Below are 20,690 nucleotides of genomic sequence, written 5' to 3'. Positions count from 1 at the left end.
TACTAACTGTTCGAAAATTTCCTCCTTGCCACAAAGGCTGCACAGCATTTATTCTGGAAAAAAACACGATTCAAAACCTTACAGGGAAGAGGAGGAAAATTAGGAGGATCTGATGTAATCTGTAACCGTTGGAATGATCTTACCTGCATGATACATATTATTATACATATTATACATATTTTCATTTATATTTTCCATTCCATATTATACATATTACACCTATTTTCACTGAACCCAGTCTCTTCACCTGACATAAGATACCTTCAGGACAGCATACTGCCGCCTCACCCTCCCACTGGAACTTGGTGTCCTCCTGCACACTTCAGAAAACGCTCAGGACCACCCCCGCCCACGGGAGTTAACCGTGCGCCCACGGGAGTTAACAGTGCGCCCCCGGCAGCCCCCCAGGTCCCCGCTCCAGCCCCGCGGGCAGGCGGGGTCGCGCCTCCGCCCGCTGCGGGGCTGCGCTGCGCTGCCCGGGGCTGCCCGCTGAGGAGCGCGCCGCTTCGGCGGTTTAAATGTCTCGTCCTCAGTGACTGCATGGCAAGTAATTGCAAAAGCTTCTTATAACTTCCCGTGTATTGAAAAAAAAAAAAAACCCAAACAACAAAAACCCTCCCAAAAAAACCACAAAAAAAAAAACCCAAACAAAAACCTAAACTGCCCCTGGCCGAAGAGGCTCGGGACCCGCTCCTGGGCTAGGACCAGGACAAAGGACACCCTGCCTGGGCACAAACATCTGCCGGGCGACTGTCAAGAGCCGAGAGTCGGCGAGCAGCGTGGGGGTCCCCGCCTGCGTTTGCAGCGCCGGCCCCAGCCCCCCGTCGCCGCTCCCCCCCTGCCGCAGCCCCGGCTCATCCTCCGCCGCCTCGGGGCAGCGGGAGGCGCAGGGGGACGGGGGAGGCGAGGACAAGGAGAAGGAGGAGGAGGAGGAGGGGAGCTGCCTCCCCCTGCGGCATGCACCAGTAACCGCCCGGGTCGGGGGCGGGGAGCGGCCGCAGCCCCGCCACCCCTCCGCGCCCGGCGGCGGGGAGCCGCGCACCGCCGGGCCGGGCCGGGCCGGGCCGCCGCGGAGCTGCAGCCTGAGGTGAGCGGAGGGGCTCGCCCCGCGCCCCGGGGCCGGGCAGCCGCTGGGGCGCGGGGGGTGAGGGGAGGGAAGCGCGCGGCGGGGCCTCTCCTCAGGGGAAGGCGGCAGGGAGCGGGAGGGAGCGGGGCGGGAGCCTGAGGTTTCGGCTGGGAGATGGAGCCCAGCTTGGGCCTCCCGCAGGCCCGGCCCTGCTCGGGCGCCTCCCGCCGCACCCCGCCGTGCGCCCCGCAGCCCGCCCGCCGGGCCGGGGCCGGGCCTGGCCTGTGGGCACGGCCGGGGTGAAAACCCGCTTCTCCCCTGTGCCGCCCACCCCGGGGGAGGGGGTGTCTGGGGGAGCCAGGCCTCCTCCGCCGTCCGCCACCCTACGGCGGTGCCACCCCCAGCGGAGGGGGCCCGGCGGGTGGGTGATAGCCCTGACCTGCATGGGCACAGCTCCAAGGATGGAGTAAATCTGACAGAAAGAAAGATGGAAAAGGTCTGTCTCAGCCTGTACGTACTGTTTCTGCCTCCATGGATATACCTGGGCAGCTTGTGCCTCCCCGCAGTTTCGTGATGCATCGCTGTGAGGTCACGTTCAGTTAAAGCAAGTTTAGCTGCAGCAGCATGAAGCTCCATACGTATATTCCTGACTAAACACGTTGGCCGAGGAGAATAAGCATGGCCACGGGTTTGGTTTAACTTTGCAGTCTTTAATATTTTTTTTTTTATTAAATCCATGCATCTGTGAGTTAAAGACCCTTGTTGCATGTGTGCTTTTTCAGGCTCCTTCTGCTTGACACAGAAATTGGTAGTTTGCATGTTTTCTATCTAAAGTTTCTCCTATGTCAAATAGATAGAGCATGTGCTAGGCTCAGATCTTTGGGAGATAAATTCTGTTATGTACAGCTTAACAGTTCCTTTGCCTAGGAAAAATATCCAAATACAAGTTTTCAAGGTGCTTTAAGGAATTTGAGGCATGAACATTTTGGACAGTAGTGGGTAGTTGAGCATTTTTTAAAAATCTAGCTGCTTACAAATAGAAGTGTATTTATACACTGTAAATGGAAGTGATTCTGCAGTGTACTAGAAATGGCTTTACAGGAGATTAGCAGTGTATTTTCTTACTACTTAGGGAGTCAGAGCAGCGCAAAGTTCAGCAGTAAACCAGGCAGATCTATATGTGATATAAATAATAAATGTTAAATAGATTTCTTTAAAGGCAGGAATTGCTGGAGGCCCTGTTCATGGACAACGGGGTGGCAAAAATGTCATCCTTGCAGGAGAAGATGGCAATGTTATGAACACCACACAGTATCTTTCTAAATTAAAAAAAAAGTGGTGAGTGCTGGAAGAATGTGAATGAGGGATGTATGGAACCTTCGGCATTGCAGTAAATCGTAGCCAGTAGACTTGAGGTTAAAGGTCCAAAAAGGAAGTTGTAGTGCTAAGTATTTTGGAAGATTGCCTTCCAGGGTGTCTTGAGCCAACAGGCAGGAGGGCCCACAGTACTGCGTTCATGTTTTTAACTTCCCAGTTCAAATGTCCATACATTGAAATGAATTTTGTAGATTAATGAGGCCTTGTGCTGGGCCTAGATATGTTCTTGGAAAGGTTGATTTCAAGCTTTTTATAAAAATGGGGAAGACAGAAGGGTGTAACTTTTCAGTATGCGGATAAAACAAGAGAGAAGTCCTCCTGGTTCTCTGTGGGTATGAAAAGAAATCTCCTTCTTTGCCTTTGTGCAGGGGTAGATGTCAGTGTGAAGAATGGAAGAGGCTGATAAAGAGTTGGACCCTGGGTTGCTGAAGTGAGTGTCTGACCGTCGCTGAGACTGATCTGGGTCTAGGTTTTGGTAGCTGAGCACTGGAGCAGATGCGTGGGTCTGTACTGTGAAGCAGAGGTGTATCCCATGGTCGTGGTTCTGGGATGCATGCTGGGTGCGTTGACTGCAAGGAAGACACTTCTGCTGCAGGTGTTCAGTACCAGACCCTCATTTTTCCCAGACAGAAGTCCATCTTTTTGGAGTGTGAGTTTGCCGTGTGCCCAGGTTTCCTTTAGGAGGAATGGCGATGCTCAGCCTGCTCACCTCCTGAGGCCGAGCCAGAGTGTTGCCAATGTCCATATGGAGAGCAGAGTTCATGGAGGGGCACCACAGAGCAGCTGTCCCTGGGGTTGCCCTGACCACAGGTTGGGTGTATATACTGGGGTGCTTCAAACACAGCATAACCAGCCGGTCAAAAGAGGCGACCGTCCTGCTGTATTCAGCGCTGGCACAGCCTCACCTTGAGTAGTGTCTGCGGTCCTGGGCCCCACAACTGAAGCAGGATGTTCATGTGGATGTGTCCAGAGGAGGGCAACAAAGCTGGTGCCAGGGCTGGAAGGCATGTCCTGTGAGGAGCAGCTGAGGACTTTGGGCTTGTCTAGTTTGGAGAGGAGGAGGCTGAGGGGTGACCTCATTGCTCTCCGCAGGTTCCCAGGAGGGGAAGTGGGGAGGGAGATGATGATCTCTTCTCCCTGGGATACAACGACAGGACATGAGGGAACGGTCCAAAGCTGCGCCAGGGAGGTTTAGACTGGACATCAGGAAGCATTCCTTTGCCAAGAGGGTGGTCGATCACTGGAACAGGCCTCCTCGAGAGGTGGTCAATGCCCCAAGCCTGTCAGTGTTCATGAGGCATTTGGACAATGCCCTTAATGACATGCTTTCACTTTCAGTCAGCCCTGAATTGGTCAGGCAGCTGGACTAGATGATCGCTGTACATCCAACTGAAATAGTCTGTTCTGTTCTATTCTGTTCAATCTATATCTGCTAAGATAGGGGAATTAAATTAGTCCAGGTGTATTTTTTTTTATATCAATTCTTATATGTGGGAAAAGCAAACAAGATTTTTGGTACAACCAATATAAAAACCTAGATAAACCTAAGAGCTTGTAATTTGTGAGACCTTGCATCAGTGCATGTAACGGCATTGTTGGTATTTGCATAGAAGTAGATGTATGTTGTGGTTAATGGTAGACATGTGACCATTTATATTGGAAAGGGTAATGTTAAAAGTGCAGATGAGACATGAGGTTCATTGCACGTTCCTAGGAGCTGAATGGAGGAAAATGTTAAGGGGAAGTCTGAGGGATGGGGAGAAGCTGAAAGGGGCAGAGGAGGGCTAGCAAGATGGTTAGGGTTACAGCACTACTTCCGCAAGAAGAGGTTGAGGGAGCTGGGCTTGTTTAGTGTGGGGAAGAGAAGGCAAAGGGGGCACTCTAATAGTGGCCTACAGTCACTTAAGAATAGTTGCAAAAATATCAGAACCATGTTTTTCTTGGTAGTAGCAGATTCTCAATGAGATACTAGGGAAAATGTTTTCACGAAGAAGAGAGCACAGCCATACACCAGGTTGCCCAGAGAGGTCATGGACCATTCATTCATCTTAAATGCCAAACGTGATGTGAACTAGTGTTGGTGACAGCCCTGCATTGAAAGTTGGACTAGATGATGATCACCAGAGATCCCTTGTGAACAACATTTATGTGACTCAGTGAACCATGATGTAGAGGAACCTGTGGAACGGAGTGTATGATTAAGTATACGTCATGTGAATGTATGATTAAGTGTACGTTGTGTGAATGTTCTTGGAGAGGTACGTATCTAGGGGGGACTAGGGGGATGAGAAACTGGAGCATGTGTGGAAGGAACTGAAAAGTCAGGTAGGTATAAACATGGAATGTGACAGTAAGGCCGAGGTAGCATAGGGGACTGAAATATTAAGAAGTGTTAACCGGAACAGCAGGCTTTTGGAGGACAGTAGTAAGGATGAGCAAGGCTATAGGGTAATTTTGTGTGATGCAGGAGAGGGATGCTCCTGCCTGGGGACAGTGTTTGAAGTGACTGAGTAGGAGCAGGAAATGGGAACACTAAGCTGGGGCATACTGGGAATTGCGGTGAGACAGGGATATAGGCAGCAGGTGTTGGTTGCCTTGAAGAAAATTATTTGAGCATGGATGATGAAGTAGGCAATATACACAACCCACCAGGTGCTTCTTGGGGATGAAGTGTTTGGGATTGGTAGCATGAGGCAGGAATGATGGGCCTATGTGGTGAGGCTGTAGGGTTATGTGGTTGCAAGAGGAGGTCTGGTGGTACCAGGCAGAGGTGTGCTGGTGTGACGAGTGAGGAGAGCATGTGGAAGCTGCATGCAAAAGGTGTGTGACTGTGTTAGGGTGAGGGAGGTGCATGGAAGCACCTGGCAGGAGGCCGCTGTGCAGGCATTGGGAGGGTATGGAACTGCACTGAAGAGACTGCATGGAGCTACCAGCTGAGGCACATGAGTGCAGCAGCGTGAAGTCGATGTAGAGAGAAATGGCATACGTACCATATGCTGATGGTGGGCAGGTGACAGGTGTCACCCCATCGGGGAGGTGAGTAGGTGAGGCTGGAGAAGGGCATAGGACGGCACACGGGTGGAGGAGTGTAACGTTGTCATAGAGTGCGAAAAGTTTATGAGTCAGGAGCAGCAGGGAGGAGGGACAGGGCGGTGGGTGGGGTGGCACGTCGATGCAGTGAAGTGAAATGTGTCTGCAGGGCACCACATAAGGACTTCATAGAAGTGAAGGGAATGTGGAGAGAGAAAACACGTGCTGTGTAGCAGTGGTAAGGGTCCGTGCAGGTAACGGTGTGGCTGAGGATACGTATGTGTTGGGTGCGAGTAGTGCGTGAAGATGGCGAAGGACGCCCTGGCACGCACGTGGGGTGTGCAGGGCAGGAGCAACGAGGGGACCCGCGGGAGCAGGGTGGCGGCACGGCGCTGCCGGGAGAGCGCGCTGGCACCGCGGGATGGAGCGGGACGGGGTTTGCGCCGGTCGCGGAGCCGAGCCCCCGCGGCGGGGCGGGGGGCGGCGTGCCGGGCCCGGGGCGGGCGGGAGGCGGTGCGGCCGGGCCTGACTCCCGCCTCCCCCCCGCGCAGGCCGAGGCTGCTATAGCGACGCGGAGGACGCCGGCGCCGAGCGGAGCCCGAGGGACGGAGCTCGGCCATGGTGAGCGCCGGGAGGGCGGGCGGGGGGCGGGGTGGGTGCCGGCCCGGGCTGAGCCGTGTCTCTCTCCCCGCAGCCCTTCACCGAGCGCGCCTACTACCCGCCGGCGGCGGGGGGAGCCGGAGCCGGCGCGGGGCCGGCGCCGTTTCCCGCCTTCCAGTTCCGCGGCCGCCATGAGAGCCCGGACTGGCGGCGGCTGAGCGCCGTGGACGTGGGCCGGGTGTCGCGGGAGGGGGACGTGGCGGCCCTGCAGGAGCACCTGGAGCACGTCACCTTCTGCAGCGCCGAGCGGGAGCGCTGTCCCCACTGCCAGGGCCCCGCCGACCCGCTGCTGCTGAAGCTGCTGCGCCTGTCCCAGCTGTGCACCGAGTACCTGCTGCACTCCCAGGAGTACCTCAGCGCCCAGCTCGGCAGCCTGGAGCAGGCCCTGCGAGCGGCGCAGGCCCAGCGCGACCAGCTGGGCAAGGAGGTGGCCCATCACTCGCAGGAGATCAAGGGGCTCAAGGAGGAGTGCCGGCGGAGGAAGAAGATGATCAGCACCCAGCAGATGATGCTGGAGGCCCGAGCCAGCTACCACCAGGTGAGAGGAGAGGCCCTGGCAGCCCCGGCACACCCACACCTTGCCAGCTCCGAGCCGGTCTGGGGACAGGTGGCAGAACAGACCCGCTCTGCTGCGGTGCGGTCACCTGCGGGGTGGAAGGCTGGAGCTGAGGGACCGGTGACCTTAGGAAAAGGGAGTAAGGTGCTTCGCTTCCCGTCTGTGTTTCACAGACATTTGGGAGAGTGCCACATCATATTAACAAATCCTCTTTTTACTAATAATTGCTTTTTATTTTTGGATTCGCTTTTGATGCATCTGAAGTGTCACAAACACACGCATACAAAACCTGTGATAAATGTGCTACTGCTTTCTGTTGCTGTCTTTCCTTGTCAATCAACGACTTGGTCAGAAAACACACAGGGCAAGCACATCAAAACTTTCCTGCAGTAATGTTCTCCAGGCACCAAGTTTCTGCTTGTGTGCATGACTCAGAAGTGACTCAAGCATGATGTTAAAGAGCCCCAGTGAGGTAGCTCATCTTTAACTCCACAACAATCTGCTCCTTAAGGTTCTTCCTTAAGAGCCTTAGTACGTTGCTGTTCTGACTCTGTGTCACGGCACTCATTTTTTGAGGGAGAGGTTTTTGTGTTCTGGGTGTAATAGTATGATTTAAATATTTTTCAGCTTCAGCATTTTCCAGCAGGTTTCAGGAATGCAGATTGCATCTTCAGTTGTAGTCTGAAGTCTGGAGAGTACACTGGACACAGACTTGACATGATTTCAGGCTAGCTCTTTGTACCTATATGTTTGCAGTTATAGTTTTCTTCTTTTTATTTTTTTTTTAATTCTTGGGATACTAGCAATCCTGATTGTTGAAATTCTCCTTAACAGTGGAATAGTTGCAGTACAGAACCAATGCAAGTTTTCTTAAGAACGTACAATCTTATCCCATGGTATGATACCAATTTCAGCAGGCTGGCAAAGTTTAGTTTTTTAAGACATCAGCTAAGTTGATTCAAGTGTTTCTGTAAGGGAAAAAAATACTTCATGCTCCAAGAGCAGAGCTATACATATGGTAGATTTCATGGGAACCTTGTTTCAATGCATTTGAGTGTTAGTCTTAAGGCCAAGCTGCTGATGTGGTATAATTTGAAAAAGCCTTTAGGCAACTTAAAGAACAGTTTGTCCTGTGTTGCAAAAGAAAACTATTTGCATGCATCATTTTATGTGTAAACCTAAATAATTCTTAGACTGTGATTGTCAGCTAGGTATTACCAAATGCTACTGTAAAATGGTACTAGTGCCTACAGGTCATAAATTTAATACTTGCTGGTCAATACCTTCATCAGAGTAATACAAATTTAATTTTAAACAATCATTTTTCACTTTTTTTGATACTTTGTTCAGAAACTTTATATCCTCATTCATGATGTAGGCTGAAAGCGCACATTGTGTCTAACACTGTGAAAAGTAGTTGCAAGAATAATGTTACATAATTCAAAACCTAAATATTCCCTGAGTTAGTCCTGTCTCCTGCAGTAAGAGCTTTCTTTCACTACTAACAAGTCAAACTGATGTGAAGTTTGTGCTTGAATGGATAACATTATTTCACAGCCAATTTAATTCCATAAATCATGTGCAATCTGTTGCACTGTAAGCTCCCTCTTGGTTGGCAGTAATGCTTTGCTGCCATACTATATCTCTACTTTGGTTTTATGTTAGCACCTTTTTTTATGTTTGTACAACAAAATTCATCTCAATAATTAATGGCTTTAGTGTTTGCTCAAAGATGTATTTAATAGGATACCTGACTCTCAGTGGCAGTATTTTAAATATTAGATGAAGTCTGGGAATTTGATTACGGTGAGAAGATCTTGAATCTGTTAAGTCAATCTCTTACAATCATATCACACTGATAAGGAAAGAGGACTCAGCTGAGTATTTGTGGTTTGTTAAAATATATTTATGGGGAAAAAAAGTATGAGAGAGAGGTGAAGAGCAGCCCTGCCTAAAGCGATTAGGGGTTCTGATTCATAATCATACCAGTATGTTGTAGGTGTAGCTTCTGTCCTTGTACTACCCATCTCTTTTTACTATTCTGAACATTAGTGGAATGTACTTTGAACATGAAAAAATTGCCTGAAAATATGATTTAAAATTGAAAATCAAAAATAATAAGTAAATTATAGGCATGGTAATTGAAATGGCTTTACGCTTCGGAAGGATGCTAGGTAGCATACTAATGTGTGTATGTACTTCTTGCAAAATTGTGTACTGTTACCTTATTCTGGTTGAAATGTCTGTGCTTTTTACATATCTATGGTCTTTCTAATACTGTCATCTTACAACTGACATTTATTGTTTTTTCCTAGCTGTGTGGTGCTGTCCTTTCCTGTGATACAAGAATCTTAATACCTGACCTACTAGTTGGCTGGAGTCAGTGTGTATTTTGCTGAATAGTGTTGTCTTACTTTTCCCTTATAGTTCTCTACCTACCTATATTCATCTCTAATCTGTGGTTTATATCTGAATTTGAACTTGCTTGGCTGGAGTCTTTTGTTCAGAGTTTGTACACTGCCTAACACAATGAGATTCTTGCCCGTGACCATCACTGAAAGACATTGCATAACACAAATATATTAATAACTTTGCAGAAATCTGGTATCATGAAAATTTTAGTCATTATTCTTGTGAGATGGAATTTATTAAAGTTACCTTCTTTTGAGGTATGGATAAGATGTAACCTGTTAAAAACCGTAACAGCTATACTTACCAAACAGATGTTACTAATAATAACTAAAATATTTTTATCTGGTTTTTGTAGTGTCAGTTTTGTGAAAAGGCTTTTATGAACTATTCCTTTTTACAAAGTCACATGCAAAGGCGTCATCCAGAAGAATCTCAGATGGGTATGTACTTTAATGTTATAAAAAATATTAAGGTAAACAGTTTAGAAAAGTGTAAATATAGTGAGAATGTGCAGTCCATGGTTTTGTGTAACTGGGAAGAATGATTTTCATGTTCCATTTTTAAGTGGCAGATACCAATTTGTGTGAATGCAAGGAACACTGACTGACAAAATGTATTGGGCACCCTATATTTCCGTCTCTGGAAGATAATTAATAAAAAATTGTATGCCATATTTACAGTACCTTTTCAAACTAGTGATCCCGCTGAGTACTTTAGTCAGTAGCAGAGTTCTGAGCACAGTTTCTCTTTAGGCATGCATGTTAGGAAGGTGTGGGTTAAATGAACAAGTTGAGCTAAGGAAAATTCATTTTGTGGGTATGTATGAATTATCAGTACAGAAATAATCCAGCTCACCTGAAATCATTTTGCATACAATGAGGCTTTCCTGAACTAAATTGACTGTAAAATATAGTAAGAAAAATAAACTGTCAAGATTACTCTTGACTTCATGTATCTATCGTGATCTTGCTATACCGCTAATTTACATACTTTTGTCTCTCTTCATTGAAAAATGTTTAGTTTGAAAAACAAGGCTCTCAAAATCTCTAAAGTCTCTCCTTCGTGTTAGGCTGCATGCTTGTGATTTATTGGTAAAGACTAACAAGTATTGACAAATGGCAGTGATTAGAAATGAGTCAGGTAAAAAGAGCATTTGGGAGGAGAAAGAGTGGGAAGAATCCAGCAAAGTCTGAACTGTAGCTTCTCCGGCAAATAAACAGCAGGAACAGTGAGAGGGGTCTGAGGAAGCATTCATATTTTGGAATAAGAAAGAAGCTCCTGTGCACTTTACAGTTGATTAAAATCATAGTGGAAGATGCTGCAGAAACAGCTAAACTAATCATGCAAAGAATTAGTCTGAAATGGCTGTATGAGGAAAATACTCCATGCAGTTATTTCTGAAATAATATTCTGCATTGTGCTCAGATTCCCAGGTGATGGGCTGGTAAATCCTTCGTAAATTGATAAAATGTTTCAAGATTGTTAGAATTTTTGCATATTTTAACATGGGGTTTTTTACAGTGACATTCCCCTGACTCATTCCAGGTAAATAATGAGTTGTATTCCAAATGGACTCCTTACAAAAGTTATGTAGAATAAATTAAACCTAACAGAATTGCATAATGGAGTTTCATTTTGTCCTTCATACATCCTTTTTTGAGCCTGTGCTGCTTAGATTCATTTGAAATTAGATTATAGAATACTTTTTGTCGTAAATATTTCATAAACTATTTCACATGTCAGTAATACTGGTATTTTTCAGTCTTTGGGGATAAGTTAGCAGTCCAGAGAACATACGTATTTAAAAGTATCTTTAGAGAATCATTGTAGTGTGAGGGGAAGTGGTCTAAGAGAGTCACACTTCATGAAGATGTTACTGAAACACTATAGAAATGCATTTGCAGTAACTATCATATTTCCAGAAATTACAACAAACATTTTTTCTGTCTGTGTTTGTTTCGAACAGAACAGAAGAGGCAAGCAAAGACGGACAAATTGCAGGATGAGATTGATAAATTGAAGGAACAGTTGCAGCTGACAAAGTCCCAGTTAGAGGCTGAACAACAGGCTAATATGGCCAGGTTTTCTAAGGTAATACGTACTAAGTAATGTGAACGTCTCAAAAGAATTAGTACTTTGGAATGTGTTCCCTCTTTTGTAACTGGAACAGGACAAAAACGCATCTACAGCTTGCCTGTCCATCAGCGATGGTGCTTGGGCATTAGAGCATAGCGCTCCCTTGCCTCCCATAATACTGAACATCCACTTTCTCCTTACTTTTGTTTTAGACATAATTGAAAAGAATGCTTGAGATGACACTTTGTTAGCACTTGCCAGTCCATAAGATGTGGTCTGTTATTGAAGCAGATAAAATTGTGTCACTGTGGTGAAATACAAGCTATTTTTGACATAATGATATTTTGTGATGATTGTTTCTTAGATATGACTGTGATTTTACATGTGGCTTTATAAACTGAGTAGGATTTATTCTTTCCTGTGGAGGACTTTACTGTCTAACAGGAGTAAAGCAGTTCAAGGAAGAGAGACTGAGAAAAACCAAAACAGTCTAGATCTTGCATGTTGGTCTTTAGGTGCTTAGGGTTTGGGCTGACCAGAGAGCAAAAGCAGAAAGTAGTCTTAACTGTTTCTATGTGAATAAAAAGACCTTAGAGCAGAATACTTTAAAAGCAGTAATCATCTGTTTGTAATCACATGGAAGGCTTTGTTTAGGATGATACTGAATCTTGTAAGTATGCTGTTTAATTTACTATTTTTTTTAAAGCTCGGTAATTTCAGATAATCTCACAGTTTTCATTTCTGTTTAAGTAAATACAATCAGATAATTATAGAAATAGGGATGGAATTTTTTTTAATAGGAGAGGGTCTTTGCGCTTCAATTTGAGGAGCACCTTTTTGGCATAAGGGACAAGATAGTTCACATGATTGAATTAAACACTGATCTTTATATTGCAGTTGCAGTTTGCTGTGTATCACATTGAAAAGCAGCGTTTTGTGTTTGTTAACATAACGTGTGACAACCTTCCTTCCTCCAATATTCAGAACTTATAAATGGCTTTCCTAGTGGAGTTGGAGGACCTTCAAACAAAACCAACCATTACCTTTTGGAAGAAACACTGCATTTTGAATTTAAAGGGAATAAATAAAACATGGCTATCATTAATTTTCTTCCTTGTTTTCAGAGGAAAGACTGATCTTCTGTAAGACACAGTGTTTCTTTCCCTGAGCACAGCTTCAGACTTTCCTTTCTTCAGTCCTCTTGTTCCGCTTTTCTCAGGACCATTCAATTTCCTGGGTTTTTTTCCATTTTCAAAAGTAATGCATGACCAAATGAAGAGTGTGCGTAGAGTTTCACTTAGGAGTGCAAGCACTGGCAGAATAACGGGCTTTGGCCCTACGTGAACATGTGCTAGGTACTGTACTCATTCATCTGTGCCTCATTTTTGGGAGTACATCTATAACATATTTCTCCTGCCCTTTAAGCATTATTTTTTCTTATGAGATGGAACTTGGAGCAGTCATAACAGTGCAGTGTAGACTTTTTGTGCCTTAGGGGCCTATTTTGAAGTCACTTGTCTAAGCTGAGACTCCTAACTACAAGGGGACTGCCTGAAATGTCCTGAAGCTACAGCCTGCAGTGTTACACAACAAGAAGCTTTCAAAGCTTCTGTGTTTTTCTGGGATGTCAAGGAAGATAGAAATGTGAAGCATGACTGGTTGCAGTTTGTCTGCCATGACTGACATCCACTGTCAATTCAGGTATTGTTATGTATTGGTATCTTTTGACTGAAAGAGTGGAAGATCTTTCACCTGTGCTTTTTGTTAGGAGAACCACTGCTGTAGGGAACGGGGATAAAAACTGTCATGCTTCGCATTCTTGGTTCCTTCTACTCCTTTGAGGTGAAATGATATGGAAGATCCCATTCTTTGTAAATGTGCAATGATTGTTTGTTATAGTTGGAGAACAAATTCAGAGTGAATGCTGTGGTGGAAAGAGGTAGGGGCTGCCTAAAAAGTGTGTCTATTCTGGGTAGTGAAATGCAGGACTTTCAACAAGTTGAGGACTACACAAAAATGACTGACTAGGTAATGGAATGGTAAAAGGAATTTTAACATAAAATCGGGTAAAAAAGATAATTCTAAATTCACCTACAAAATGACGCGTTCTGAGCTGAGTGTTATTACTGAAGAAGGGTGAGATCTTAAGGTTGTGATACATACTTCCAGGGAAGTGTAGACACTGGTTAGTAGCAGCCAGCAAAGAAAACCAAGTATTACAAATTATTCTGAAAAATCACTAAGCAAGCCACAGCCTAAATACTGTGTGTAGGTCTGGTCCCTTCATCTCAAAAAGGACGTGATAGAATTATTAAAGTTACGAAGATGGGCTACAGAGGTGATCAGTCATTTTTTAGAATGACTGAGCATGCTAAGAATTGTCAGTCTGAAAAAGACAACAGCTTGGTGGAGATGGAGGGTGAGATAATGATGTCTGCGAAGTCATGAGTTTACATAGAGTGAATAGGTATCAATGATTCACTCTCTTTTTTCGGTTCAGGACTTAGCATCTATCAAATGAACCTAGCAGGAGCCAGATTCAGATGAGAAAAAAAGTACTTGGCTCTTCCTGCAGCTTGTGGAGCTCGCTGGCAAAAGATGTTGCAGTTGTTAAAAGCTGATGCAGCCACAAGGGATGACTGCAAAAGTATATGAGGATAAATGTATGGAAGGTTACTAAGTTTGCCAAACTATATCAGGCTGAGGAGGTCCTCTGAGCTGAAAACAGTTGGCAGCTTGGAGATTACGAAGGAGAACACGCATGTTTGCTTGCCCTGATATTACCCTTTCTCACCTATGTGCTTATGGCCTCTGAGAAACAGGATGCTGAACTAGATGGATCTTTGATATGACCAAATAAGGTCATTCATGTGTTAGTCAATGAAAAATGATGAATGACCAAAACTTCTTGAGGTGTACTTGTTTTGCTAACAAAATGTATAGTTTGCTACTCACAGTTCTTCAGAAACTGGTGGGGTTTATGTTTTTTGATGTCATGGTATTTTCCATTGAAAGTGACTGCTTCCCACACATAGTTTGGGTACTAGAAGTAGTATTGCATGTGGGGAAAAATAAGAAATAAAGTTTTTTAAATAATTTCAGGAATGCGAACAGCAAAAATCAAAAGAAGAAGAAATTCTACAATCATTTCATAAATGGAAAGAGGATGAAAAAGAGAAATTAGCCGATAAAATAGAGAAAGTGAAAGAGATGTTTATGAAAGAACTTAAGGAGTTATCTTCAAGAAATTCAACATTAGAAAATGTAAGTGATTTATATTTTCCAACATTTTAAAGCATGAATCCCTTACAATATATGGCAGTGAACTTCACGTATTTGAAATGTGATGTAGTTATCTTAGAGGTTGTCTTACAAAACTCAAAAAATAATGGTTGAATGCTAGCCATAATTGTATCTTTTTATACTGGTACTTTATTAACATAATTTCAGTTCTTTTTTAATAGCATAGTCTTGGATGAATGAATTATGCATTCAGTAACTGTCTTTTTTTTTTTCTCCTTACTTCTCAACATTTGAATGCCTGTTTATAGATTAGTAGATACTGTTATTGCTGACTATTGGGTATCCTTATATTTATATTCTCATAACTGGCACGGAGGGGACTAACCTCTGCATTATAGTCCTGACAGTAGAACTGCATGTGTTTTCAATATGTGCTTTGGAAATGCTTTTCAGAGTTTTCACTAGAAAGAGAATTGTAAAAGTATAGGTGGGTCAGAAAACAAGTATGCACAGCATTACCAGAGCAGCTTATATTTTGTAGCTGCTAGGTCCTGTGCACATTTGCAAGACATATTTTTGCTACATGTATATATTAATTACATGAAATTTGATAAATGCTGAACTCATGAGAAATGTGAAATACTTCAAATGTATCTGATGCAATCTCTGGATAGTTATGTTTACAGTACATTTTGTATTAAATGACAGTTAACAAAATCTCTATACATGTTCTTAATTTCCCTCCGCTCATCCTTTTAGCAATTGTTAGAATTACAAAAGTCCAATATGCAACAAAAATCCAATCTAGGGACGCTGAAAGACAGCCAAGAATTTACAGAAGAGAAGCCTCAGAGTTCTCAGGATTATCACAGTGTGCTTAAGCTTCTTGAAAAACAGGTAACATTGTAACTTAATGTATTGCTTTTGATAGACTATTGGTCTTCTTTTTATTTTTGTACATCTCTGAGTAGGATTTTAAATCCATAAGTAAAATTCTCATCCCTCTTAATGCCTAAAATAGCTGTTTTTAAAGATTTACTAGTATTTAGTACAATCTTTATAACAGAAATCAAGGAATTATTTCCCTTATTCTTTAGAAATCAATTAATTGTTATTTATTTATTGATATCTAGCTTTACCAGATACTGTTGCAGTTCAGTTGCAGAATGCTCTGATAAACCATTTATGTCTGCTGATCTCTGAGGCCACTTATGGAAAAATTGGAATTTTCTATTTTCCAAAATGAAAAAAAAGGTAATGAACTTTCTGACAGGATTTGTCAGCCTGTGGCTTTTGAGCCATATGAAGCACTTGAGCTTGTCAGATGCAACTTCTGTACTAGGACTGTGTCATCTGACCAGCACAAATGCTTGTGCTAGTTCAAATCTGTTGGACAATCCGAAGTCCCACCTGCAGGAAAGATTGAGCTAGGAAGGACCACTGAGGCCAAGGTCCTTGCATTGCTCTGAGACTCACTTGCATGTCTAGGTTGTTCCTCTAAAAAAAATGAGTTGTGAGGCCTTTGGAAATACCTGCAAACCTTTTTACTCTCCTCTCTCTCTCTTTTTTGTTTTGTTTTTTGTGGGTTTTGTTTTTACACTTTGAGACACGCATTATATATTTTGTGGTTCTTGGGGTGTGAAGATCTTTGCATACTGCTGGTATCACCTAGAAGTTTGGTCACATCTGCTCAAAGATGTGGAAAATTTAGTCTTACTTTATGGTTTTTTTATTTCATGAAAGGAAATTCGGTTCACTCTCAAACTCATATATTAGTACTGTTTTTTTTATCATCATTACACAAAATAAATTGTTAATGAGTGCTTGAAATGACATTATTTTTGGGGAAAAAAACCTGCTCTTACTACTGTTATTGTTAATACACGGAGATGTATCAAAATACTTGTGTATTTCTAACTCACAGTCACTATATATACAAATCAAGGAACAAAAATATAGCTTCTAGAGTGATTGGTAAGAAAACCATACTTGGATGTATGAAACTTGCTAATAACTGTTCTAGGTCTTAAGTATGGGGTTACACATGTTTCATATCATCAATAATCTTTTCAGTGTTTATGCTTTTTTAGAAAAATAAAGCTGCGTATATTTAACTAAATGCTAATGTGTTATTAACAAGAAATAAAGCTGCATATATCAAACTAAATGTTAATGTGTTGTTAACAGGAATTAGTATTGCTTTCTTCTATGCAGGAAAGTAAGTGGACATCTAGAATACAAGCCCTTCATCATGACCATGAGACAGAAAAGTCCCTGGTAAGAGACACAGCAAACCACTTAAACTAAAAGAAGACATTTTTTTCCTTGTGTTCGTACCCTTTCAGTAGTTCTTGATGTGCTATAATACATCTGTTGGATTAGAAAGCCTAGATATCAAGCGTTTATAAGAGTGTTTCCTCTTAGATGTATTTATTGTCTCTGTATTTCTGTTATGCTAGGATCTTGATGTTTCAGTTAAGGCCAAGGTTGAAACAGAATTTGTCATTTAAGAATCTGACAGACACCTGAAACTGCATCTTTCTTTTGAGAGTTTACAACTAATTCTGTGAGCACTGTATTATGCAGTGTTTTCTGTATTACTTGGATATGCTGGATAGTTGAGATATAACTTTACCAACATGTAGCTTTCATCTACCTTGTACCTTCTGTTACCATGGACCTATGGCATATGTCTCAATCTTTTTATCTCTTTTCTGTCACTTCTCTGCTGCTTTTTCTGTTGTAGCTTTCTAATGCAGAATCTGTTCAGCTTTTCCAGGAAAAAAACACCATGGCATTTTATTTTGCATCAGTTTATATATTTTACTATACAAAGCTTTATTCCTCAGATTTTTTTTTCGTGTCTGCATTTCTTTTTAATCTCTTTCCTGCTTTGTTTCTCTTGCTTCTTTTCCTTTCATTTTCCTTTCATCTGCGTGACCATGTAAGAACTGAGCAGATCATAGTGTTCTGACCAATGCTTCTCCTCCTCTGGCAAGAAAGCAGTGGGGAGGAACCATGGAACATTCCCCCAAAAGGATGTAGTTAATGATACACGCACATACAATGCAAGAATAGAATAAGGGAGGAGTAATGTAAGTATTACTTTTGGGATAATGCTCCTAAAATATTGTTCCCTTTCTTCTACATTCAGAGCTAACTAACATATTAGGTTCATCATGCAAATTCATACCTCATCTCCTTAAAATATCATTATTTGGCGCTATTTATATCCAAAACATTTTTATAGAGTTGTATGCTTTTATTTGTAGGCAATCTCAGCAGTGTGTTTGTATGTCCCTTTCTTTGTATTGAGATCTAGGTAGTCTTCGTGGTGTAAATAAAAAGTGATTTAAGCATGAGACTTGCTTGTTTATACTTAGAGTATTAAAATGTTTTATATACTGTTAATGTGAAGTTACTTTTCTTCTTGCTTTCTAGCTACTGTCACAGATTGATAAGCTTAAATCATCAGTGAGAGAAGACCTGAATAAAAATAATACATTTTACAAGAGGAGGATAGAAGAATTGGGGCAGAGGCTTCAGGAGCAGAATGATCTGATTATTACTCAGAAGAAGCAGGTCTGTTTTGTGAAACACTATGTTTCAGAGAGCATAGGACACAGAAACATTTTACTAGCAATTGGTCTGTGATACATCTATGGTTGCATATTGAATATTCCCAATTTGTAGTATTTTGGTTACACTTTAAAAACTATGTTGATAAATTACAGACCTGGAGAAGAGATACAGGAATATAAACCATGAATTAAAACACAATTAGAAGGAAAGGCTTAAAAAACCAAATGTTTTTAATAAGTTCAACACAGAGTTAAAGTATTACTAGGTCACAGTCACCAAAAAATGTCTACAGATGAAAAATTTCTGATGGTGAATGGGATTTAACGTGCCACAAAATAATCATAATGAGACGTAGTGTATATGATGAAAGTAATACATGACTTTTCACACTAAAAATAAAGTATCGTATTTAGTATTGTGAAAATTAATTAAATTATTACCATACAAAATTTAACAAGAATAAATGCCCAATTCTCCACTTGGGATGAGGTAATCCTGTTTACACGTACAAACTGGGGGACAAGAGGTTAGCGCGTAGCCTGGTGGGAAGAGGTGTGGGCGTTTGGCTTAATGTCATTAAAAATTAAAAAAGCAAATAAGTTGAGTGAGCCAGCAGTGTGCCCTGGCAGCCAGAAGGGCCAGCTGTGTCCTGGGATGCATCAGGCACAGCATAGCTAGCCTGCCGAGGGGGTTGATCTGCACTGCACTGGTGTGGCTCCACCCCAAGTACTGTGTGCCTCGGTACAAGATGGCCATCAAACATTAGAGTGTGCCCAGAGGCGGGTGATGAGGCTTAGGAGGAGCAGCTGAGATCACTTGGCTTGTTCAGCTTGGAGAAGAGAAGGCTGAGCTGACCTCATCGAAGTCACAGCTTCCTCAAGGGGGGCACTGGAAGGGGAGGTGCTGATCTCCTCCCTCTGGTGTCCAATGACAGGAAATGGAATGAAGCTGTGTCAATGAAATGGAATGAAGCTGTTCACATGGGATCTTAGGAAAAGATTCTTCATCCAGAGGGTGGTCGGTCTCTGGAACAGCCTCCCCAGGTCATGGCACCGAGCCTGTCAAGAGTTCAAGGAGCATCTGGGTGACACTCTTAGTCATACGGTTTACTTTTAGGTAGTCCTGCAAGGAGCAGGGACTGGGACTCCATGATCCTAGGGGTCCCTTCCAACCTGAAATAGTGTATGCTTCTGTGAAATTGTTTGTTTGGAATTTAATTGTTTTTTCTTTAAAATATGCTTCTGTTCAAAAATAACTATAGATTTTTTTGAGGTAAAGGGTGGGTGAAGATCTGGGTGGTCTGCAGTTTACACTACGGCGTGATTACATTGTCCTTAGAACCTATTGTTCTTAGAACCTATTGTTCTTCTACAGAATGCATTCTTTACAAACCAACACCTGATTTTACACATTTTTCTTGAGATTAATGTTAAACCTTTACTTAAGTGCTTAAAGAACTGGAAAGACAAATAATAGTTTTTACATCTCCACCTTAATAAATTCAATAGCTAGAGCAATAGAGGACTTAATCCTAGGCAGTTTTCTTACAGTAAGGTCACCTTTTAAAACAGAACAGTATGGTGACAGACGCAAAGTGGATTTGGAGGGATCTGAGTCTGGTGTTCGTGAAGTATAGTTGTGAAGATCTATGTTCTCAGTCTGTGGAAACTGGAAGGGCTTGAGAAATAGCTAACACTTTTGTAGAATCTGAACTGGATGGGCAGTGAATTGAGGCACTACTGTCTGTAACAAAACTGATAAATGAAAGAGGACCAGGGTCCCGTATCTTGTGCTAGCTCCAGCTGACATTGACTGTGTGTCTGTATGGTTTGGATTTAGCTTCTGTTTGGGGAACAGGAGTGCAGAACACTGTTTTAATGGTACAGGATGATTCACAAGTTTCCTGTTTTCTTCAGATCAGATCATAGCCAGCTTCTTTCCTCTACCATCTCAGTTTTGTTCAGTGCATGTCTTTGGCGTCAAATACACAAAACTGTAGAGCAGACAGGAGAACTGTTCATACATTTAAAATCAATGTGTAAAGTGTTTCCCTGGAGTGAAGCTAAACTTGCAAAATTGAACATGAATTGCTGTAGCAGAAAGTATTGAAACTGTAAGTGCTGAAGTGGCTCATAGGCCTGCTCTTGTTTCGCTTTATAGCTTGCAATAACAGGCTGTACAAAGCGTAAGTTCATGTAAGACAACAAACAGAAGTAAAGCTTCAGCATTGACTAAGCATAAATGGAATACACATTAGGCAGTAGCAGTAGAGCAGAGTTCCGCAAAAGTAGTATTTTTCTCCCCAAATCATAAACAATAATTTCTCTTATGGAATAGTACTGAAGCCAGGTATTTTGTACTAAATGTTCATTTCTAGATATTGATCATTTACATTTTTAACTATTCACGTATGTTTTTTCCCTTTTAGATAAAGGAATTGTCCACAAGATCAGTTGCAAGCATTAAACCACATGATGGTAAGTACAAACTGTAAGAAAAAGCAGGTTTTGTTTCTGATTTCAGAAGCTTGGCCAAAACAAATGTTATGGTTCATTGAAAAATACAGACATCAACTTTGCTAACTAAATATTGAAATCAAATCAGCATTGGTAATGTATTTGTGTTTCACAGGGTACCTACCTGTTTCCGTGCCGTGGTTTGCAAAGTTCATATTTTGCAGCTGTACGG

The 20,690-nt window shown here is 42.7% G+C and overlaps 1 protein-coding gene across 3 annotated transcripts in view; it reads left to right on the top strand.

Annotated features, from left to right (window-relative positions):
- Positions 1 to 987: 987 nt before the first annotated feature.
- Positions 988 to 20,690, top strand: part of DZIP1 (DAZ interacting zinc finger protein 1) — a 41,917-nt gene continuing 22,214 nt past the window's right edge. For 2 of the 3 annotated variants that reach the window (XM_080374999.1, XM_080374998.1), the window contains exons 1-10: positions 988 to 1,087; positions 6,025 to 6,094; positions 6,168 to 6,671; positions 9,457 to 9,541; positions 11,068 to 11,192; positions 14,280 to 14,441; positions 15,180 to 15,317; positions 16,635 to 16,697; positions 17,862 to 18,002; positions 20,431 to 20,479. In XM_080374999.1, coding sequence (XP_080231125.1) covers positions 6,092 to 6,094; positions 6,168 to 6,671; positions 9,457 to 9,541; positions 11,068 to 11,192; positions 14,280 to 14,441; positions 15,180 to 15,317; positions 16,635 to 16,697; positions 17,862 to 18,002; positions 20,431 to 20,479 — 1,270 coding nt within the window. In that variant the 5' untranslated portion in view covers positions 988 to 1,087; positions 6,025 to 6,091. Of the gene's footprint in view, positions 1,088 to 3,277; positions 5,712 to 6,024; positions 6,095 to 6,167; positions 6,672 to 9,456; positions 9,542 to 11,067; positions 11,193 to 14,279; positions 14,442 to 15,179; positions 15,318 to 16,634; positions 16,698 to 17,861; positions 18,003 to 20,430; positions 20,480 to 20,690 lie in introns of those variants that run through there. The other variant, XM_080374997.1, reaches the window with a different exon arrangement.

The sequence above is a fragment of the Falco punctatus genome (assembly GCF_963210335.1).
Source record: "Falco punctatus genome assembly, chromosome: 2".
In the NCBI taxonomy this organism is placed as follows: Eukaryota; Metazoa; Chordata; class Aves; order Falconiformes; family Falconidae; genus Falco; species Falco punctatus.
Note: the sequence above shows the minus strand (reverse complement) of the source record. Positions and strands in the feature narration are given on the sequence as shown.